The sequence below is a fragment of the Hemiscyllium ocellatum genome, chromosome 19, assembly GCF_020745735.1.
Source record: "Hemiscyllium ocellatum isolate sHemOce1 chromosome 19, sHemOce1.pat.X.cur, whole genome shotgun sequence".
In the NCBI taxonomy this organism is placed as follows: domain Eukaryota; kingdom Metazoa; phylum Chordata; class Chondrichthyes; order Orectolobiformes; family Hemiscylliidae; genus Hemiscyllium; species Hemiscyllium ocellatum.
The window spans coordinates 2875447-2900254 of NC_083419.1; the positions used below are offsets into that span (position 1 = coordinate 2875447).

Genomic DNA, 24808 nt, shown 5'->3' on the forward strand with positions numbered 1-24808 from the left:
ATCCTGCTGAGCGAGGAGGCCTGGGTTCAAGTCCTGCCTGCTCCATGGGATGATGGAACACCTCAGATCAGTTTGATGCTGAGAGGATCAGTCCAGAACCAAAGGGCATCGTCTCTGAATGAAGGAGCTCCACGTGTGTAGCATCTTCACACGGGCAGATTAGAGATTATCTAGATGCTGTAGTGTTCACACTGAGACAGTTCCATTGTTCACACAACTGTAAGAAAATAGGAGCAGGAGAAGGCTGTTTGGCCCACAGAGCCTGTTCCACCTGTCAATACGATTGTGGCTGATCCTATATTTCCACACCATTAGGAACTAGGAGCAGGAGGAGGCCATTCAGCCCCTCAAGCCTGCTCCACCATTCAATACCATCATGGCTAGCCACCTCTGCCTCAACTCCACTTTCCTGCCTGCGCCCTGTAGCCCTTCAACCCATTAAATTCACTCACTCTCCTACTCTCTCCCTTGGCACCTTCTCATCTTCCAGAAATCTTGCGACTTCTCTCTTAAATATATTCAGTGACTTCACCTCCGGAGCTTTCTGTAAGAGGCTTCCTCGTGCTCACTACCCTCTGAGGGAACAGATCTCTCCTCAGCCCAGCCCGAAATTGTCCACCCAGTGTCCTGACCACGGCGCCTCACATGCGCCAGGGGAATTTCACGTCTGCCCAGAATTCTTCATGTTTCGATAAGATATACCATTCATATCATTTCTGTTTTGAAATCATAGATAATGGTCAGTGGACAGTTTATTTGCTCAGTTTTGGCAGCTCTAATGGAGGTGGTGGCATGGTGGTAATGTCCCCGATTAATCCAGAGAGTCAGGCTGACATTTTAGGGACACGTTTTGAGTGGCTGGAAAATAAAGGTGGTCTCAGTGATGGTGACCATGTAACCACCATCAGTTGGAGTAATAACCCATCTGGCTCACTGATGTCCCCCAGGGAAGGAAATCTGCCATCCTTCCCTGGTCTGGCCTACATGTGAGTTCAAACCCATAGCAATGTGGTTAACTCTTAACTACTGTCTGAAATAGCAAGATACGCAGCACAAAGGATGGGGGACAGTGAAAGAACTATAAAAGGAAAATATACTACAATATCAGAGCGGAGGAAATGCACTGGGAAAAGAGAAGCATGGTATTAAATCTAGTGCATGACCAATCAGAATACTGCTCACTCCTCTCACTCTTTCATACACACACACACACACACACACACACACACACACACACACACACACACACACACACACACACACACACACACACAGACACATTGCCACACTCACACAGACACACTCAGACACACACTGTCTCACACACACACATACAGATATTCGCACAGACACACAGATATTCTCATAGACACATACTGTCACACTCACGTACACTGTGACACTTACACACACTGCCACACTCACACAGACACACTTATACCATACACACAGAGTTCACACAGCACGTGTCACTCCCTCTCTCTCACACACACATATCTGCATTGCTGAGTACCTTTTCAAATTCTTCCAGTTTCTTCTCTAATGTACTGCTGAATGTGGAACTTGAAGCGTTTCCATAGCGATTATAGCCAGGCCTCTCTACTCGGCCAGGATACCTGCCACTGGCTGAATATGCTGTGATATCTTCTTCAGGAGCGTTCGTGGTGCTGTGTGGACACAGGGAAAGACTTTTAATCTTCAACAGGAAGTCAAACTGCAGCAGAATGAAGTATGCTGGATGCTGTACAATAGTACAGATTAAAGTGTGATTCTGAATGACAGCAACTTCACTGTGGTGCCTTGTTGGAGTCACAAAATACACCAACCTCCCCCTCACCCTGGTGAATATTTGTCTTCATTGTTGTCTCAGCCCTGGTCTCCTTACTTCCTGACTCAAGTCTCATTGCACAGTCCTGAGTGCAAAATCCCACTGACCACCCCAGTCCTAATGAGGAGGGAGGGCTGCATTGTTGGAGGTCCCATCTTTCTGAGTCCGAAATTAGCCTAAAGCTCTGTGTATCCTCTCAAATCCCCTGCTACTACTTTGAAGAACAGGGAGAGGTTCTCTGGCCAAGAGTTATTTACATCTCTCAAATTACTTGGCCATTCCCACCTTGATGTCTGGGACAGCTGCTACAAGTAAATTGGTCACCACATTTCAGAAGTTGCAATGAAGACTGCACCGTTAACCATGTCAGGATGTCCTGAGATCAGTAATGACAAAATGATCGCCTTTTGTTTTTGCCTAACAGGTCAGTATGGAAACTTAAGGTCTCAACGATACGTCTGTGATACCATCTGGCAAAGACTAGACACATAATCCATGTTAACATGGTCATATTCATCCATTGACAACATAGAAATAAGATTCCAAATCTGAATGAGCTTTGACAAAGGATCAGTTAGACTCGAAACGTCAGCTCTTTTCTCTCCTTATGGATGCTGCCAGACCTGCTGAGATTTTCCAGCATTTTCTCTTTTGGTTCCAAATCTGGAGGATGTCCTGACATCGAAGACATGGGGAGGATATCAGAAACTTGGCTTATCCCAGAGGATGGAAATGGAAATAGTATTCCCAAAGTTAGAGGAGGGGTAACTTTTTTACACAGAGGGTGGTACACACATGGATTGAGCTGCCAGTGGAAGTGGTTGAGGTGGGTACATCAACTACATTTAAAAGGCATTTGGACAAATACGTGGACCGGGTGTGGCGCTGGAAAAACACAGCAGGGTCAGGCAGCATCCGAGGAGCAGGAGAATCGACATTTTGGGCCACAACACTGATTTTCCTGCTCCTCGGATGCTGTCTGACCTGCTGTGTCTTTCCAGCACCACACTCTCAACTCTGATCTCCAGCATCTGCAATCCTCACTTTCTCCAAATATAAGGATAGGGAAGGATTAGAATGGGCCAAGTGCAGGGAAATGGAGTTAGCGTGGACGGACATCTTGGGTCAGCATGGAGCAGTTTGGGCTAAAGGGCCTATCACTGTGCTGTAGGACTCTGTAAGAGGTGAAGTGTACCCCCATTCCTGAGGAGATCAGGATACAGGAGGATGGAGAGGGGGTGGTGGCTGACAACTGGAATCCAAAATAACTGGTTTTGGGCTACAAAAACAAAACAAAAACAAAAACAAAAAAAATCTACAAAGTGCTGGAGAAACTCAACATCAGTGGGAGAGAGACAGGGAGGTGGGGGGAGAGGAGAGAGAGACATAGAGAGTCAGACAGAGTTCACAGCTCAGGTCTGTGACCTTTCATCATAGGTACCACTGATTAAATCAAAACAAGTAAGGGTTTCTCTAATTCGATGTGAGGCGGACACAGCTGTGGGTAGCTTTCAGGAGGTGTTTTTCCAACAATGAAGCTGTGTCAAAAACACCAAGGACTGTGGATGCTGCAGATCGGAAACAGACAGACACAGAAATTGCTGGAGAAACTCAGCAGATCTGGTAGCACCCGTGGAGAGAGAAACACGAGTTAATGTTCTGAGTCCAGTGACTTGTTCCCAGAATAGTCATGTTGGTGCTATCAGCTGGCTGAACAGAGTTGGACTGGAGTTTACAAAAGACTGACAAAAGAGATCTAATAGAAACTTACAAGATAATACTTGGCTTAGAAAGGCTGAACACTGGGAAGTTGTTTCCGTCAGGTGGGGATACTCCGACCCGTGGGCACAGACTTAGAATTAGAGAGAGTCAATTTAGAATGGAAATGCGGAGACATTTCTTCAGCCAGAGGGTGGTGGGCCTGTGGAATTCATTGCCGCAGAGTGCAGTGGAGGCCGGGACGCTAAATGTCTTCAAGGCAGAGATTGATAAATTCTTAATCTCGCAAGGAATTAAGGGATACGGGGAGAGTGTGGGTAAGTGGCGCTGAAATTCCCATCAGCTATGATTGAATGGCACAGTGGACTCGATAGGCCGAATGGCCTTACTTCCACTCCTATGTCTTATAGACTGACATCTTGTGTGTCACAAGAGAAGAAAACCTGGTGAGAGAACCAATAAAATATTCAGACAAGGAAATGTTACAGACAAATACATCAGAGACACCATGATGTAGGGGAAAGGTGTTTTAAAAACCCAGCTCTGATTTCTCCCAGCTTTAGTGGGTGACCAATGGGAAACATTGCCTCCTGTTTCTCTCTCCTCAAAGGCTGCAAGATCTGCTGAGTTTCATCAGCAATTTCTCTTTTTTAGAACATAATCAACAACAACATGATGAGCATCAAGGTAACAGCAAGGGGATGCCTACTGAGTCAACAGAAGGAACAAGACAATTTCACTCATCTCTTTACGGGACAGCAACGTTCCTTCAACAAGGAACGTGAATCAGTGTGAGAAAACCCGACCTTGTCTGGACGCTCAGCTGGTAACTCTTATGGGAGAAAGTGAGGACTGCAGGTGCTGGAGATTAGAGTCGAGAGTTTGGTGCTGGAAAAGCACAGCAGGTCAGGCAGTATCTGAGGAGCAGGAGAGTCGACGTTTCAGGCAAAAGCCCTTTATCAGGAACTCCTGATGAAGGGCTTTTACCCGGAATGTTGATTCTCCAGTTCCTCGGATGCTGCCTGACCTGCTGTGCTTTTCCAGCACCAAACTCTCAGCTGGTAACTCTTATGCAAGACTGACTCATAACTCAGGGTTTTGGAGATAAAGGAGACTGCTCTCAGCCTTGCTCACTATTCACCAATAACACAAAGTACAAAAAATGCAAGTCATGCCACACAGCAAGGAACAGTGAACACAAAGTAACAAAGATTAATATGATTGACCTCATTTGGAATGCAGTGTGCAGTGTTGGTCACTGCATTTTTAAAAGGATATAGACACATTAGTGATGTACAGAGGGATGTAACCGAGTCTAGGCAGAGTGGATAGCAAGGTCCCATTTCCCTTAGAGGAGGGTTAATAATCAGGAGCGTAGATTTAAAATAATTAACAGAAGGATTCGAGGGAGGTTAAGCAGAGGGTAGAGAGGGACTGAAACTCACTGTATGAAGAGTGGGAGAAGTAGAAACCCTAAACTCATTTTATAAATCCTTGGAATACACATCTGAAGTTCTGTAACCAACAGGACTACAGTCCAAGACCTGGCTGCATTGCTCTTTTACAACCAGTACAGATATGAAGGCTGAATGGTCGCCTTGCTGTTTGAAAAGTTTTAGCTTTCAATGGAGATGTGGAGATGGGGCTAAAATGATTGATAGTAGTTTGGCACGGTTAAACACAGAAAGCAGGGATGACTAGGACTGAACCTCACTCCTGTGTGAGCAGAAGGCTGACAGGTGGCTCTTTTGAGGCTTTAAATAATCAAAGAAGGTTTTTCTGAATTGTACCTGAGGAGAGTTAGAGGCTTTCAGTGTGAGATAGGTACCACAAAACCAGCAAGGCATCCAGGGGCTGGTGGGACTGCTCCAGCAGAGAGAATGATAGATCCCCTACAGTGTGGAAACAGGCCATTTGGCCCAACAAGTCCACACTGACCATCTGAAGAGTAACCCACCCAGACCCATTCCCCTATTCTATTACCCTACATTTCCCATGACTAATGCACCTAACTTACACATCTCTGAAGACTATAAGCAATTTAACCTGGCCAATTCACCCTAACCTGCACATCTTTGGACAGCCCGGGGAAACCCACGCAGACACGAGGAGAACGTGCAAACTCCACACAGATAGTCATCCGAGGCTGGAATTGAACCCAGATCCCTGGTGCTGTGAGGCAGCAGTGCTAACCAATGAACCACCCTGCGGTGTCTTGTCCGTCACAAGGGAAGAAGACCTGCTGACAGTGCCAAAGGTGAATTTTACAGAAGCATTTCAGGGGAAGCTACAGACACACGGAGAGGATTGAGACAGATGGGAAAGTCTGGGAGGTGGCTTGAATGCAGCAGGAATGGCAGCATGGATTATTTGGGAGAAATGGCCTGTCTGTGTTTAATATTCTATGAAATGTGCAATGTCAAACTTTTACCTTTATTTTTCGCCTGACTACTAAGGAGGACTATAATATTAACTTTTAACTTTACTTTTCTACTTACACTCTCAGAACAACAGTAATACTTAACTCTTAACTCTGTTTCCCTATGTTACTACTTGTATCTATGTTTTGTACCTGGCCATCTCCACACCTGAGATGGTGCCGTGTGTGGTGACATTGTTCACTTTTCACTATACTTCTGTACTTAAGTACACATGACAATAAAGCTTAAATCAAATCAAGGGGTGGTACGTGTATGGAATGAGCTGCCAGAGGAAGTGGTGGAGGCTGGTACAATTACAACATTTAAAAGGCATCTGGATGAGTATGTGAATAGGAAGGGTTTGGAGGAACATGGGCCGGATGCTGGCAAATGAGACTAGATTAATTTAGGATATCTGGTCGGCATGGACGAGTTAGACCGAAGGGTCTGTTTCCGTGCTGTACATCTCTAGGATTCTGAATCAAATTTAACAAACTGCATTTCAGAGAAAAAGGAGAAGAGGCAGGGATGTAACCCTGTAATACACCAGCTGGAAAGGAGGGAACACCTCAGGCACATTAATTGGTGGGGAAGGTGGCCTTTCCCTGACACTTTAGTAAAGATTAATGCAGCACCTTAAAGGGTTGGGTACTCCGGTTAAACGATCGTATTAACTTATAAACTTTACGGAGGTGGCATGGAAGGGATCCCTCCCCAGCAATTAATGTCAAAGTTGTTCCCTCAAGTCTTTACAGTTGCCCCATCAAACATTTATACACGCTTCCCGAACATCAAAAAAACCCAAAAAGAACCGCAGATGCTGGAAATCAGAAGCAAAAGCAGGAAGTGTGGAGTAACTCAACAGGTCTGGCAGTATCGGTGGAGAGAGAAAGCAGAGTTCATGTTTCGAGTGCAGTGACATTTCTTCAGACTTGCTGGATCTGCTGAATGTTTGCAGCAATTTCTATTTTTGTTTCCAATCTCCAGCATCCGCAGTTCATTGTTTTATGACAATCAATAGGCAACCTTCACCAAAACAACTGAGCTACAAAGTTAATAAAGTAGATGACAGCTCAGTGATGTGTAAGGGTAAATTCTCATTAGATCACAAGTCCAGGACCTCATCTAGAACATAGAACAGCACAGGAACAGCCCCTTCGGCCCACCATGTCTGTGAAGATCATGATGCCATTCTAAACTAATCCCATCTGTCTGCACATGATCCATATCAAAGAACAAAGAAAATTTACAGGCCCTTCGGCCCTCCAAGCCTAAGCCGATCCAAATCCACTGTCTAAATCTGTCACCCAATTCCTAAGCAACTGTATCCCTCTGCCCCCCACCTACTCATGCATCCTTCCAGACCCATCTTAAATGAATCTACCATGCCTGCCTCTACCACCTCTGCTGGCAACGCGTTCCAGACACCCACCACCCTCTGTGTGAAGTATTTGCCGCATGTATCCCCCTTAAACTTTCCACCTCTCGCCTTGAAAGCGTGACCTCTTGTTATTGAATCCTTCACCCTGGGAAAAAGCTTATCTCTATCCACCCTGTCTATACCCTTCATGATTTTGTAAACCTCAATTAGGTCCCCCCTCAATTTCCTTTTTTCTAATGAAAATAAACCTAACCTACTCAACCTCTCTTCATAGCTAGCACCTTCCATACCAGGCAACATCCTCGTGAATCTTCTCTGCACCCTCTCCAAAGCATCCACATCCTTTTGGTAACATGGCGACCAGAACTGTACACAGTATTCTAAATGCAGCCGAACCAATGTCTTGTACAACTTTAACATGACCTGCCAGCTCTCATACTCAATACCCCGTCCGAGGAAGGCAAGCATACTATATGCCTTCTTGACCACTCTATCCACCTGTGCCGCAATCTTCAGGGTACAATGGGCCTGCACTCCCAGATCTCTCTACCCATCAACTTTTCCCAAGGTTCTTCCGTTTACTGTAAAATTAGCTCCAGAATTAGACTTCTCAAAATGTATCACCTCACATTTGTCTGGATTGAACTCCATCTGCCACTTCTCTGCCCAACTCTCCAGTCTATCTATATCCTCCTGTATTCTCTGACAGTCCCCTATGCTTTCTGCTACTCCATCAATCTTGGTGTCATCTGCAAACTTGCTGATCATACCAACAGTGCCCTCTTCCAGATTATTTATGTATATTACAAACGACAGTGGCCCCAGCACTGATCCCTGTGGAACACCACTGGTCACCTTTCTCCATTTCGAGAAACTCCCTTCAACTACTACTCTCTGTCTCCTGTTGCTCAACCAGTTCTTTATCCACCGAGCTAGAACATCCTGTACACCATGTGACTTCACTTTCTCCATTAGTCTACCATGGGGAACCTTATCAGACGCCTTACTAAAGACCATTGATGTGACATCTCCAGCCTTTCCTTCATCTATCAATGTGGTCACTTCCTCAAAGAAATCTATTAAGTTGATAAGGCACGATCTCCCCCCGCACAAAACCATGTTGCCTATCACTGATAAGCCCATTGCTTTCCAAATATAAATAGATTTTATTCCTCAATACCTTCTCCAGCAACTTTCCCACCAATGACCTCAGGCTCACTAGTCTGTAGTTACCCGGAACATCCCTACTACCCTTCTTCTACAGGGGGACAAGATGAGCAACCTTCCAGTTCTCCAGCACCTCACCTGTGTTTAAGGATGCCACAAAGATATCTGTCAGGGCCCCAGCTATTTCTTCTCTTGCTTCCCTCAGTAACCTGGGATAGATCCCATCCGGTCCTGGGATTTGTCCACCTTAATAACCTCTAGCCTACCCAACACATCTTCCCTACTCATGTCAACGTGATCCAGACTAATCAAACTTCTATCTCTAATCTCAAGGTTCATCATGTTCCTCTCCTCAGTGAACACTGATGCAAAGTAATCATTCAGAATCTCACCCATTCTCTCAGGTTCGACACACAGCCTTCCTTCCTTATCCTTTAGTGGACCAACCCTTTCTCTGCTTAACCGCTTGCTTCTTATATAAGAATAAAAGGCTTTGGGATTCTGCTTAATTCTGCTCATTTAAGCTATTTTAGCCCGCTTGTTTCCTTGTTTAGGACTGGTCCTACTGTTCCAATATTCCTCCAGGGCCAAGGGGAGAGGGTGAGAAGGAGAGTCCTTCCTGAACCCAATCTGCTGGCATCATCTAGACATCCAGCCAACCGAGCACCCCAACCTCCAAATTCTGATTACTGTGACATTAAAGCATTTCTATTTAAATAGCACCTTTTTATTTTCAACATGTCCCAAAGTAATGACAATGCACTGTTTGCCCGTTACAACATTCAGTCTGAATGGAGCAAGCTCCCTGCAATGTCACAGATAGTTAGATGGTCAGTACAGCAGGAACCCAACTGCAGTCAAAATAGAAAGCTGTGCTAAAGAAGGCAAGATAGTATTAGACAGAACAATCGGGAGAACTTACCTACTCTTCTTTAAAACGCTGGTTTTGGGATCACACAATCAGGGAATAAAAGAATGATTACTGTATAGAAAGAGGCCACTTAACCCACTGAGTTTCTGCTAACTCCCTACAAGAATAGCTACGTTTACCCCAAAGCACATCCAGGAACCCCAACTTAGCATCTGAAAATGCGAATTATTTTAAATCAGTGTTTTCTATCGATCTATCTACTTGCTGGTAGCAAAGACTATCCTGATTTATTCCATAAAAAGGCTGCATAATTTTGACTACTTCCACAACTAAGCCCCAGCTGGAATTTATTTGCTGTAAATTAAAGTTTCAGCACTGCTAACTATAGGTCTCTCTTCCCACAAGCAGAATTCAGATAAACTGAAGAAATTTCACACAAGACAACAGAGTCTGTAACTGATCCTCATCAACAGGAATTTGTCAAATTATGGGCAGGGTGCTGTCGAATTCCCCCTCTCCTGTTAATGAATAAACTGCGTGTGGTCAGTGTCAATGACCTTTTGACGAACATGTGTGACTGTCTGATAATCTGCCCCAAAACCTTCAAAATTAATTTTACAATAACAGAAATCCCTCTTCAACTAACTTTCCTGACTCTTTAAGTGAAGGTTAATGAACCAATTATTGCTTACCAGGGGATTTACTTATAGATCATAGAGATGTACAGCACAGAAACAGACCCTTCGGTCCAACCCGTCCATGCTGACCAGATGTCCCAACCTAATCTAGTCTCACCTACCAGCACCCAGCCCATATCCCTCCAAACCCTTCCTACTCATATACCCATCCAAATGCCTCTTAAATGTTGTAATTGTACCAGCCTCCACCACTTCCTCTGGCAGCTCATTCCATACACGTACCACTCTCTGAGTGAAAACATTGCCCCTCTTTTATATCTTTCCCCTCTCACCCTAAACCTATGCCCTTGTATCAACATTTATATAGAACATCTCTTGTGAGACACTATTAATAATCAATTTACTGTTTATTGAAATTATCTATGTTCACCAAATTTCAAAGTTTCTTTTGGGCTAATTCTAATTTGCATTCACGAAAAACCATTTCTACCCTCTACAAAAAAAAACACATTCTGGAACCTAAAGACAGCCTGACGATTTTACAGCCAATGGCATGCTGTAATGTACGTAACGTAAGACCTTCAGAAATAGGAACAGCAGTAGGCCATTCAGCCCCTCGAGCCTGCTCTGGCAGTCAACAGGACCATGGCTGATCAGACATTCCTCACATCCAGCTTCCCTCCCTTTCCCCATAACCCCTGAGAAATAAATGCAGAGAGGCCGGTATCCTGTCACTTTGTTTACCTGTTGCACAGTACACTGGCTATGACCAGCCAGCTCAGAGTCAGTCCCTGAGCTGAGCAGATTCCAAATCCCCTGGTTATATGTTTTTCTGACAAGATTCTCATCTCTTGGTTATATATTTGTTTAAAACAAACCCCCACACTACCACCACTCAGCGGTAGTGCTTATTTTACCCCAGCACCCATGAGGTGAGTGTGCAGGGTTAGGACACAGTGAAAATTAAGGAGCACAGAAATCTTTATTCAATTTCCAACACCAGGAAGAAAGGAAACACCCGAGTGGCCAGTGACAAGCATCAAAGGGCAATGCTGTGTGAACAAACAGTGAAGGGGAGGGCAGGGGTTAAATCAAAATAGAGTTGGAGGGGGAAATAAAACACTCCACTCCCTGTGGCGCCCACCTCTCCCTGAACAACTCCAGGGTGTTGGTGGACACCGCGTGCTCCTTCTCCAAGGTCACCCGGGCTCTAACGTAACCGCGGAAGAGGGGCAGGCAGTCAAACCTAATGACCCCCTCACGGCCCGCTGCCTGGATCTGTTTATGGCCAGTTTGGCCAGGCCCAGGAGCAGACGCATGAGGACCTACCCTCACCCCTTTACACCGGGTTAACCCCCGTTTAATCTGTCACCCAGGGCTCCCTGATTGGCCCAGGTTAGCAACCCCAATCAAGGATCTCATAGTCAATAAGATCCATCTGGTTCCAATCACGACACGTTGATTTCCCAACTGATCAAGAATCTTTCCATCTCAGCCTTAAATATACACAAGGGCTCTGGCCCCACAGCTCTGAGATAAGGTGTTCCAAAGACTCACAACCCTCTGAGAGAAGAAGTTCTTCCTCAGCTCAGTCTTATACTGAAGCCCCTTTATTCATGCACAGCAAGCTCCCATAAACAGCAACGTGATAATGCTCAGATAATCGACAAACATACTGGAAAAATTCAAAGTCATTGGACTCAAGGTTAAATCTGTTTTTTTCTCTCTCCATGAGAGCTGGCAGGCTTGCTGAGTTTCTCCAGCATTTTGTTTTTATTTCAGATTTCTGGAATCTGAAGTACTTTCCTTAATTTCGATAATCTACTTCAGAGGATGTCCGTTGAGGGATAGATATTGGGCAGAATTTCTCTATTGTTCCTCTAAACTGTGTCATGGGATTTTTCACTTGCACTGGAGAGCACAGATGTGACCTCAGTGTAACATCTCCTTTGAAACATAGGAACAGGAATAGGCCATTCAGCCCATTGAGACTGTTCCGTCATTCAATGAGATAAGGCTGATCTGTGACCTAACTCCAAATATCTGCCTATGGCCCATATCTCTTAATATCTTTGGTTAACAAAACATTTCCTCTCTCAGATTTGAAATTAACATAAACTGATCAAGCGATGATGGCTCCTCTGACAGTGCAGCACTCCCTCAGGACTGGCACTGGGAGTGTTGGTTTCAATAACATGGTCAAGTCTTTGAAAGGGGCTTGAATTCATAACTTCCTGAATCACAGGTGAGAATGTGCTACCCACTCAAGTAAATGGTGCGAAACAAAATTCCACAAACAGTACACCAGCAAGAGATTACAGCACAGAGAAAGGCCCTTCAGCTCATTGAGTCTGTGCTGGTCATTGCCTTCTATGCCTTTGCATTGCATATGCACATCTAAATAGTTATGGAGTCATAGAGATGGAAACAGACCCTTTGGTCCAACTTATCCATGCCGACCAGATATCCTAAACTATCTAGTCCCACCTGCCAGTACCTGGCCCATATCCCTCCAAACCCTTCCTATTCATATACCCATCCAGATGCCTTTTAAATGTTGCAATTGTACCAGCCTCCACCACTTCCTCTGGCAGCTCATTCCATACACGTACCACCCTCTGTGTAAAAACGTTGCCCCTTAGGTCTCTTTTATATCTTTCCCCTCTCACCCTAAACCTATGCCCTCTAGTCTTGGACTCCCCACCCTAGGGACAAGACTTTGTCTATTTACCCTATCCATGTCCCTCATGATTTTATAAACCTCTTTAAGGTCACCCCTCAGCCTCCGACGCTCCAGGGAAAGCAGTCCCAGCCTGTTCAGCCTCTCCTTATAGCCCTGACAACATCCTTGCATATCTTTTCTGAACCCTCTCAAGTTTCACAACATCCATCCTATAGCAGGGAGACTAGATCTGAACGCAGTATTCCACAAGTGTTGTGAGGGTTTCTGCCTATCCTACTCTGACAGGCAGCGAGATCCCAGCATCCTCTGGGGAAAGGCATTTCTCCTCAGTCCTCCTTTAACCATCTATCCCTTACCTTACCTGATCTCTGTTCCCTCCATCAAGGGGTGAAGGTTCTTTCTGTCTGTCTTGTCAAAGCCCCTCATCGTTTTATCCATCTCAATCCTGTTCCCTCTCAATCTCCTCTGCTCCAGGGAGAACAAGCTCAGTCTGTCCAATCTCTCTTCATTCACCCAGGATCTTTACAAACTCAACAAATCAACAATTTACTGGAAATCTGGAGATCAACAGTTCTATATCCACACACCAAGTATTATATACAATGCAGTGCAAGGGGTTGGCCTGTCTTTAACTATATTTACAGCTAGTTCTATTCAAATTCAAACAATTAGAACTCATTGAGAAGGCTGAGCAGGAGGCTGGAGTTGCCAACAGCAGTCAGTGACCACTTTGCCTTTGGTGTTGAACTACAATCCAAACAGCCCCTGCCAAGTCTCTGTCCACACGGCGAGCAAGCAGCGAGTTCCAGCCTATGCAGAGCTAGCTAGCTGCCACAGCCAGCATTCCAGCCTCAGTAAGGAAGGAGAGCAAATGAAACAATGGCAAGTGTGTCAGCTGAGGTCAGATCGGATCCTGGATCCATGCAGTCACGGACTGATTGCCCAGAATATTCATTATGGGAAAACCAAAGTTTGCATAAAACTGGAACGTCACAAAATGTTTTCTTTACCTTTTCCATCGGCTTGTAGTTCTTGGTGTTTCCTAAAATAAAACAAAAATATTTTTTACTCCATGATCTTTCAGACTTATTTCAAACACATCCCAAAGGCTGGTGTCAAAGACTGTTTAAGGCATAGAGTCAGATGTCAGGATGTTATCGCTGATTTCAGACAGTTGGATCATCAGCAGCAAAGTGCTAACAGTGCAAGACACAAAAAGGAAAGTGAGTTCACAGTGGTTCAGCAGAACGTGACGTGTAAAACTATCTGCACTTTGTAATACAATAAACAGCATGTAGATCAGCCATGATTGAATGGTGGAGCTGACTCAATGGGCTGAATGGCCTAAATCTGCTCCTATATCTTATGGTGTTTATGTCACATCCAGTCACATCACACAGAAACATTGTAAACTGTTTCACCAGCAATCTGCATTTCACGTTCCAAGGCACTCAATATCCGTGAAAATGCCACACAAGGAGATATTACTGAAGGTGACCTCCCCATGGCCACAGATGGAGATTTTTTAAGGGGTGTCTGAAAAGGAGAACACAGTGATGCAGAGATGGATAAGATTAGGGAGGGAAACCTGGAGCTCAGGAGCCCAGCAGCTGTCGGGCAGAGCACTGACGGTGCAGCAAATGTAGTCAGAAAGCTACAAGAATCAGAATTGGTGGAGGACGGAGGTTTATGGGACTGAAGGAGATTACAGGGGAATGAGACCACGGATGGACTTGAGGGGAGCTCATTCAAACCATGACTTTTGGATTGAGCGAGTGCTCCTATTCTCATTGAGACTGGATTGGGTTGAACTTAAAGTCAATTACGCAACTATTTATTTACAATCTTTTTCTAAACAGTCATCCACCACATTCTGGTGTCCACATGTTTCTCGTTAGAAAGTTCAACATTAACTAAGACCACGGGAGGTATCATTTTGAAATGTTTTTAATACTAGACTGGAATGAAAACAAAAGACCATTTGGTCCCTCTAACCTGTTCCATTATCCAATGAGATTGTAGCTGACCTGCATCTTAAACTCCATTGAGTGCTTTGCTTCCCATAGAGCTTTACCGGATAAAAGTTCAGCAATCTCAGCATTGGCACTAATTTACATCTTATTCTCCACAGCTGTATCTTGTATTGACGATGTTAAAACAGAGACTACACTTCAAGAATGTCATTGACCACAGAATGTCTCAATTTATCCAGTGGTCACAAACAATGCGATGTAAATGAAAATTTTTAATTTTCTTTCTTTTCGCATGAAACTTGACTCAAACACAAAACTCCTCGTCAGTCGAAAGTAGGAACAGAATTTCAACAATTCTCTCCTTAACAACATTGTGGGTCACTGACAGCACATGGACTGCAGCAGTTCAAGAGGCAGCTCATCCCCACCTTCTTAAGGGGCAACTAGGGATGGGCAATAAATGCTGGGCCCAGCCAGTGACACCCATGTCCCACAGCGAATAAAAATAAAACAGATCCACTCAAATTGGTTGCTTCTGTATCCCTTTGAGAATGTTAAATAATATATAGAATGTATGGCACAAAATAGGCTGTTCAGTCCATCTGGCCCATGTCTAGTCCCATCTCTCTTTGTCCAACCTAATCACTATAACTCCAAGGTCTACTAACATTTCTTTAAATCTGCTGTGCATCTTCTCACAAGGAATACCATCATAAAGGGGATTATTTTATCAATGCATGAGAGGAGGGTTCTTGTGGACCTAGATGGTTGAGGTATTACCATGGAGAATACGTCAGTTAGATGATGATTGACGATTAACTGCCATTTTGTTTAAATTTAAACCAGGCAGGGTGACTCTGATGAGTTAACACTAACCCAAGGAATCAACCAGAGACTGGCTGCTGCCCATTTTGTTCAGTTGAATTTCTCCAAGTCATTCCCACCATTTTGATGTGTCACTATATGACCATTCTTTCACTGTTGCTGGATCAAAGTCCTTAAATGTCCTCGATAACAGCTTGGAGGGTCTACCTACACTAAATGACAGCAACAGTTCTGGAAAGCAGCTCACGACTGGATTCTCAAGGACACCTGGAGTGGGGCAGTAACTGCTCACCCAGCGCCGCCCACATCCCCTGAATCCATGTTAAAAAGGCTGTACCACACAAACACGTTTAGAACACACCTGTTTGTATTAAGACATGCAACTTCCAGGATTTGCAACTGCACCATACTGCAAACTCAACGGACAATCTCAGATTCATTCTCATTATAATCATTTGCACGCTTGAGATTATTGAGCAATTCTTGCCCAATCGCAGAATCACTGTGTTGTCACTTCAGCAAGTGTTTGGGAATGGTCCTGACCGTGCCTATTGTGAAAGGCCAAAGGAACGCATTGTTTGATACCATCCACGTCAATCTTTGAGATGTACAGTCTACACACACCTGGCATCACACAAAAACTGAAATTCACATACCACACACTAATCAATTGTGTGACAGGCAGGACATCTTTTTGTCTTTATGGCAGGATCCTGTTAGTAGCAAATACCATTCGCTTTTTAAAAATTCATTCATGAGATCAGGGCATAGCTGGCAAGGTCAGCATTTATTGCCCATCCCCAATTTCCCCGAGTCAACCACATTGCTGAGGGTCTGACGTCACATGCCAGCCAGACCAGGTAAGGATGGCAGTTTCCTTCCGTCAAGAACATTAGTGACCGAGATGGGTTTTTCCAACAATCGACAATGGAATCACGGTCATCATTACAGCCTTCATTTCAGATATTTTTTGCCCCAGACCTTGACCTAGGTCTCTGGGTTCACTGATAACACTGCTGTACCTGTCACTTCTCCAAATTGTTACTGCACAGAATTCTCATGAAACATTTAGATTAGATCCCCTACAGTGTGGAAACAGGCCCTTCAGCCCAACAAGTCCGCACCGACCCTCCGAAGAGTAACCCACCCAGACACATTTCCCTCTGACTAATGCACCTAACACTATGGGCAGTTTAGTATACCAATCTACCTAACCTGCACATCTTTGGACTGAGCACCGAAGGAAACTGAGCACCCAGAGGAAACTCACGCAGACACGGGAAGAATGTGCAAACTCCACACAGTCAGTCGCCCGAGGCTGGAATCGAACACAGGTCCTTGGCGCTGTGAGGCTGCTGTGCTAACCACTGAGATACATTTGTTGCTCAGATTTTTTAGATGCTTTAACAGAGGCTGACTGGGCATTGCAAAGATGCTAATTCACAGGGCCTTGTACTGTGCTGACAAGAAGAATATATACACACATTGTGTCTATTTCAACTCGACAGAACAGCCTTTTCTGCTTCATTTCTCGCAGGAAGGTTTCAATCAATCAGACAAACCTGCCTTGTTTAAAATGTGAAGAGTTAACAGTTAGTAGTCAACTGTCAGTCTTCATCTAACTAGGGTATTCTCTATGGCAGTAACTCTATCATAATCTGCAAATTTAAAAATCATTCACAGAAAGTGGGCATCACCATTTGCAATTATTCCCCGTCCCTAGTTGCCCCTTGAGAAGGTGGGGGTGAGCTGCCTTCTTGAACCGCTGCAGTCCATGTGCTGTCAGTGACCCACAATGCCCTTAGGGAGGAATTCCAGGATTCTGACCCAGTGACACTGAAGGAATGATGACATATTTCCAAGGCAGAGTCATGACCAGCTTGGAGGGGAACTTGCAGGAATTGGTGTTTGCATGTATCTGCTGCACTGTCCTTCCAGATGGAAACCATTCAGCACCAACCAAGCAGGACACACTCCCCAAGGTAAAAAAATGATGTTTTTCCTTTATTTTGGTATTTTTCTGATTTGCCCTGATGCTTTAACAATCTCTGTGGGTTTTCTCAGCAATATTCAAGCTCTTTATGACTAAGCGACTATTCATAAATACAGAGTAATAGATTATGGGCAAATTTGATTATGTCTAAGTGAGATTTGAGAAGATTTGTAGCTCAGGTTGAGGTTCTGGATGTAGGTTTGCTCGCTGAGTTGGAAGGTTCATTTCCAGACGTTTTGTTACCATACTGGGTAACATCTTCAGTGAGCCTCAGGCAAAGCAACGCTGAAAATTCCTGAAAGCATAGCTTCGCCAGAGGCCCACTGAAGATGTTACCTAGTAGGGTGATGAAATGTCTGGAAATGAACCTTCCAGCTCATTGATTATGTCTAATTCTAATTATTTGCAATAAAACTTCAAAAACATGTGTCATGGCCGAAAATGTTTTATTAGTGACATAATTAGGTTTTTAATCAAATCAGAAATTCCCAAAAAAAAGTGACAGTGAATTCTATCAGCTATGGCGCAATGGCTAGCTCTCGTCATAAGGTCATTGGTCAAATCCCATGAGAGTCTCGTACAGTCTACTTCAGTCCTTCCAAAGCAGTAAGTGCATAACCTTGAAGGGCCTGTCACTGTAGAGATGGAGTACGCCAGCTGAAACTCTCTGGAGCTGAGAGAAATAGAGACAACCTGAACTAAAATGCATAAAAGGTGACGGTCATTGTTGGGGGAGATGTTATGGAGCTCTTTCTCCCTGGATCAGGAATCGAGTACACAGGCTCCTGGTTTCAGGGTAAGGAGTGCATGCTCATGGCTGAGATGAGATTGTCATAGAGTCATAGAGATATACAGCACGGAAACAGACCCTTCGGTCCAACCCGTCCATGCTGACCAGATATCCCAAACTAATCTAGTCCCACCTGCCAGCTCCTAGCCCGTATCCCTCCAAACCCTTCCTTTTCATATACCCATCCAGATGCCTTCTAAATGTTGCAATTGTACCAGCCTCCACCACTTCCTCTGGCAGCTCATTCCATACACGTACCACCCTCTGCGTGAAAAAGTTACCACTTAGGTTTCTTTTATATCTTTTCCCTCTCACCCGAAAACTATGCCCTCTAGTTCTGGACTCCCTCAACGCCAGGAAAAGACTTTGTTTATTTATCTTATCCATGTCCCTCTTAATTTTATAAACCTCAGCCTTCAACGCTCCAGGGAAAACAGCCCCAGCCTATTCAACCTCTCCTTATAGCTCTAATCCTCCAAACCTGGCAACATCCTTGTAGATCTTTTCTGAACTCTTTCAAGTTTCACAACATCTTTCTGATAGGAAGGAGACCAGAATTGCACACAATATTCCAACAGTGGCCTAACCAATGTCCTGTACAGCCGTAACATGACCTCCCAACTCCTGTACTCAATGCTCTGGCCAATAAAGGAAAGCATACCAAACGCCTTCTTCACTATCCTATCTACCTGTGACTCCACTTTCAAGGAGCTATGAACCTGGACTGCAAGATCTCTTTGTTCAGCAACACTCCCCAGGACCTTACCATTAAGTGTATAAGTCCTGCTAAGATTTGCTTTTCCAAAATGTAGCATCTCGCATTTATCTAAATTAAACTCCATCTGCCACCCCTCAGCCCATTGGCCCATCTGATCAAGATTCCATTGTAATCTGAGGTAACCTTCTTCGCTGTCCACTACACCTCCAATTTTGGTGTCATCAGCAAACTTACTAACTGTACCTCTTATACTCACATCCAAATCATTTATGTAAATGATGAAAAGCAGTGAACCCAGCACCGATCCTTGTGGCACTCCACTGGTCACAGGTCTCCAATCTGAAAAACAACCCTCTATCACCCTCTGTCTTCTTTCTTTGAGCCAGTTCTGTATCCAAATGGCTAATTCTCCCTGTAATCTATGAGATCTAACCTTGCTAATCTGTCTCCCATGGGAAACCTTGTCAAACGCCTTACTGAAGTCCATATACATCACATCTACCACTCTGCCTCATCAATCGTCTTTGTTACTTCTTCAAAAAAACTCAATCAAGTTTGTGAGACATGATGTCCCATGCACAAAGCCATGTTGACTATCCCTAATCAGTCCTTGCCTTTCCAAATACATGTACCTCCTGTCCCTCAAGATTCCCTCCAACAGCTTGCCCACCACTGGCGTCAGGCTCACTGGTCTGTAGTTCCCTGGCTTGTCTTTACCACCCTTCTTAAACAGTGGCACCATGTTTGCCAACCTCCAGTCTTCCGGCACCTCACCTGTGACTATCGATGATACAAATATCTCAGCAAGAGGCCCAGCAATCACTTCCCTAGCTTTCCACAGAGTTCTAGGGTACATCTGATCAGGTCCTGGGGATTTATCCACCTTTACCCATTTCAAGACATCCAGCACTTCCTCCTCTGTAATATGGACATTTTTCAAGATGTCACCATATATTTCCCTACATTCTATGTCTTCCATGTCCTTTTCCACAGTCAACACTGATGCTAAATATTTGTTTATTATCTCCCCCCCCCATCTTCTGCTGCTCCACACAGAGGCCGCATTGCTAATCTTGGAGGGGCCCTATTCAGTCCCTAGTTACCCTTTTGCCTTTAATGTATTTGTAAAAACCCTTTGGATTCTCCTTTACTCTATTTACCAAAGCTATCTCATGTCCCCGTTTTGCCCTCCTGATTTCCCTCTTAAGTATACTCCTACTGCCTTTATACTCTTCTAAGGATTCACTCGATCTATCCTGACATATGCTTCCTTCTTTTTCTTAACTAAACCCTCAATTTCTTTAGTCATCCAGCATTCCCTATCCCTACCAGCCTTCTCTTTCACCCTGACAGGAATATACTTTCTCTGGATTCTTGTTATCTCATTTCTGAAGGCTTCTCATTTTCCAGCCATCCCTTTACCTGCGAACATTTGCCCCCAATTCCCTCAGCAACGTGGGAATCTTCTCTGTCTACTCCAGAGAGCTCGGGATGTTCAGTCATTCAGTGCATTCAACAGTCAAAAGATATGCAGGTTAGATGGATACTCGAAAAATGTGGTGCTGGAAAAGCACAGCAGGTCAGGCAGCATCCAAGGAGCAGGAGAGATAACGTTTCAGGAATAAGTCCTTCATCAGGGATGTCCATTTGCCTTCTTCACCACCTGCTGCCCCTCCATGCTTACTCTCAGCAACTAGTGTACAAGGGACACCCAGGTCTCAATGTACCTCCCCCTGTCCCAATCTATCACCATCCAGATAATAATCTGCCTGCCTGTTTTTGCTAATAATGTGAATAGCCTCATATTTATCCACATTGTACTGCAGCTATCAGGCATTCAAATCACACAGAGCATCCTCCTCACTGCTCACCCTACCACCCAGCTTTGCCTCACATGTAAACCTGGAGACATTACATTTAATTCCTTCATCTAAATCATTAACATGACCATGAAACCGTAAGATATAGGAGCAGAATTAGGCATTCAGCTCAACAAATCTGTTGCAACATACGATCAGGGCTGTTATATTTCTCAACTTCAATCTCCTGCCTTCACCCCATACTCTTGACCCCTTACTAATCATGAACCTATCTACCTTAAATACTCTTAATGACTTGGCCTCCACAGCGGCAATGAGTTCTGCAGAGCTACCACCCTCTGGCTGAAGAAATTCCTCCTCTTCCCAGTTCTAAAGGGTTGTCCCTTCACTCTGAGGCTGTGCCCTTGGCTCCTAACCTCTCTGACCCGCGGAAACTCTCCTACTCTCCGTCACCACTATCCAGACCTCAGTATTCTTAGAGTTTCAACCAAATTCCCTCTCATCCTTCTGAACTCCATTGAGATCCAGAGAGTCCTCAACATCTCCTCATGTAACAGCCACCCATTCCTGGGAACATTCAAGCACACCTCCTGTGGTCTCCCTCCAATGCCAGCGTATCCTTGCATAGATACAGTGCCCAAACTGCTCATAATATTTAAATGTAGTCTGGCCATGCTGGGATCCCTGCTCTGATCCCTATGGTACCCCATCAGTCACTGGCTGCCTCTGAAATAAAGACCAGCCTATTCCTCTTCTTTGCTTCCTGTCTGCCAACCTGTTCTGTCTCTATGTCAGGGCACTACCCCCGATCCCATGTGCTTTAATTTTACACACTCATCTCTGATGTGGGACCTTATCATAAGCCTTCTGAAAATCCAAGTAAACCACATCCACTGATTCCCCCTTATCAACTCCACTGGTTACATCCTGGAAAACTCCTGTAGATTTGTCCAACATGATTTTCTGCAGCAGGAGCAGGGAGAGTGGAAACCAGGGAGCTGTCGCAAAGATACATTCTCCATTTAAAAACTTTACCGAGTGCAGGGGTTTCTGGGACTCTTCCTGAACAGGTATATAAGTTGGGTGTTTGTGACACCCGAGAGGGAAATCAGGAGAGTTTTTTTTCTCTTTCGTTTCTTACGAAGGGGCGTTAGCAGGGAGGCAGTATTCCTCCTGCGGGATGTTTGAGGTGAGGGACACCATTAGTGTCTCAGCTGAGTACATCTGCAGGAAGTACACCCAACTCCAGCTCCTTGGAGACCATGTTAGGGAACTGGAGCTGGAATTGGATGAACCCAGGATCATTCAAAGGCAGAGTCAGGTATAAATAAAAGCTACAGGGAGGTGGTTACTATTAGAAATGCAGATAGTTGGGTGACTGTTAGAAGGGGTGAGAAGCAGGCAGTGCAGGGAGCCCCTGTGGCCGTTCCCCGCAACAACAAGTATACTGTTTTGGATGCTATTGCGGGAGGACTTACTGGGGTAAGGCATGGGGTACTGATCTGTCCCTGTTATTCAGAAGGGAAGGGGGAAGAGGAACAGAGCATTAGTCATTGGGGACTCCATAGTTAGGGGGACAGATAGGAGGTTATGGGGGAACGAGAGAGACTCACGGTTGGTGTGTTGCCTCCCACGTGCCAGGTCCGTGATGTCTCTGATGGTGTTTTGGGGATCCTTACGGGGGAGGGGGAGCAGCCTCAAGTCGTGGTCCACATAGGAACTAACAATATAGGTTGGAAAATGGATGGGAACGGAAGGCAGAAATTCAGGGAGCTAGGGTGGAAGTTTGGAGCTAAAACAAACAGAATTGTTGTCTCTAGTTTGTTACCAGTGCCATGTGCTAGTGAGACGAGGAGTAGGGAGAGAGAGGAGTTGGACACGTGGCTACAGGGATGATGCAGGAGGGAGGGTTTCGGATTCCTGGATAATTGGGGCTCTTTCTGGGGTTGGTGGGACCTCTACAAACAGGATGGTCTTCATCTGAACCACAGTGGTACCAACATCCTGGGGCGGTGCTATTTGCTAATGCTCTTTGGGAGGGTTAAAACAAATTCAACAGGGGGATGGGAATCTGAACTGTAGCTCCAGTGTCCAGGAGGTTGAGAGTAGTGAGGTAATGAATAAGGTTCCAAGGTTGCAGGAGTGTACCAGCAAGCAGGAAGGTGGTTTGAAGTGTGTCTACTTCAATGCCAGGAGCATCCGGAATAAGGTGGGTGAACTTGCAGCATGGGCTGGTACCTGGGACTTTGAAGTTGTGGCCATTTTGGAAACATGGGTGGAGCAGGGACAGGAATGGTGTTTCAGATTCCAGGGTTTAGAGTTTCAATAAGAACAGGGAAGGTGACAATCAAGGGCGAGGTGTGGCATTGTTAGTCAAGGAGTGTATTAGGGTGGCAGAAACGACATTTGATGAGGACTTGTCTACTGAGGTAGTATGAGTTGAGCTTAGAAACAGGAAAGGAGAGGTCTCCCTGTTAGGAGTTTTCTATAGGCCTCAGAATAGTTCCAGAGATGTAGTGGAAAGGATTGCAAAGATGATTCTGGATAGGAGCGAGAGTAACAGGGTAGTTCTTATGGGAGGTCTTTAACTTTCCAAATATTGACTGAAAATACTATAGTTCGAATACTTTAGATGGGTCAGTTTTTGTCCAATGTGTGTAGGAGGGGCTCCTGACACAGTATGTTGACAGGCCAACAAGAGACGAGGTCACATTAGATTTGGTACTGGGTAATGAATCAGGCCAGGTGTTAGATTTGGAGGTAGGTGTGCACTTTCGTGATAGTGACCACAATTCGGTTATGTTTACTTTAGCGATGGAAAGGAATCGGTATATACCACAGGGCAAGAGTTATAGCTGGGGGAAAGGTAATTATGATGCGATTAGGCAAGATTTAGGATGCATAGAATGGAGAAGGAAACTGCTGGGGATGGGCACAATAGAAATGTGGAGCTTATTCATGGAACAGCTATTGCGGGTCCTTGTTAAGTATGTACCTGTCAGGCAGGGAGGAAGTGGTCAAGCAAGGGAACTGTGGTTTACTAAGGAAGTTGAATCTCTTCTCATGAGGAAGAAGTAGGCTTATGTGGAGATGATACATGAAAGCTCAGCTAGGGCACTTGAGAGTTACAAGTTAGCCAGGAAAGACCTAAAGAGAGAGCTAAGAGCCAGGAGGGGATATGAGAAGTTGTTGGTGGATAGGATCAAGGAATACGCTAAAACTTTCTATAGGTATATGAGGAATAAAAGATTGACTAGAGTAAGATTAGGGCCAGTCAAGGACAGTAGTGGGAAGTTGTGCGTGGAGACCAAGGAGATAGGAGAGGCGCTAATTGAATATTTTTCACCAGTATTCATACAGGAAAAAGACAATGTTGCCGAGGACAACACTGAGACACAGACTATTAGACCAGACAGGATTGAGGTTCATAAGGAGGTGGTGTTAGCAATTCTGGAAAGTGTGAACATAGATAAGTTCCCTGGGCCGGATGGGATGTTTCCCAGGATTCTCTGGGAAGCTAGGGAGGAGATTGCAGAGACTTTGGTTTTGATCTTTATGTCGAGGATAGCAAATGTTCCCTTGTTCAAGGAGGAGAGTATAGACAACCTTGGTAATTATAGACCAGTGAGCCTTACTTGGGCTGTGGGTAAAGTGTTGGCAAAGGTTATAAGAGATTGGATTTATAATCATATAGAAAGTAGTAAGTTGATGAGGGATAGTCAACATGGTTTTGTGAAGGGTAGTTGTGCCTCACCAACCTTATTGAGTTCTTTGAGAAGGTGACCAAACAGGTGGATGAGCGTAAAGAGGTTGATCTAGTGTAAATGGGTTTCTGTAAGACATTTAATAAGGTTTCCCACAGTAAATTATTGCAGAAATTACAGAGGTGTGGGATTGAGGGTGATTTAGTAGTTTGGATCAGAAATTGGCTAGCTGAAAGAAGATACAGGCTGATGGGAAATATCCATCCTGGATTTCAATT

At 44.7% G+C, this 24808-nt stretch overlaps 1 protein-coding gene across 4 annotated transcripts in view; it reads right to left on the reverse strand.

Annotated features, from left to right (window-relative positions):
* pawr (PRKC, apoptosis, WT1, regulator) overlaps positions 1-24808 on the reverse strand; it is a 165456-nt gene that overhangs the window by 12600 nt on the left and 128048 nt on the right. For all 4 annotated transcript variants that reach the window (XM_060839586.1, XM_060839588.1, XM_060839589.1 and 1 more), the window contains 2 exons: positions 13718-13749; positions 1514-1667 (listed from right to left, as the gene is read on the reverse strand). In XM_060839586.1, coding sequence (XP_060695569.1) covers positions 1514-1667; positions 13718-13749 — 186 coding nt within the window. The remainder of the gene's footprint in view (positions 1-1513; positions 1668-13717; positions 13750-24808) is intronic.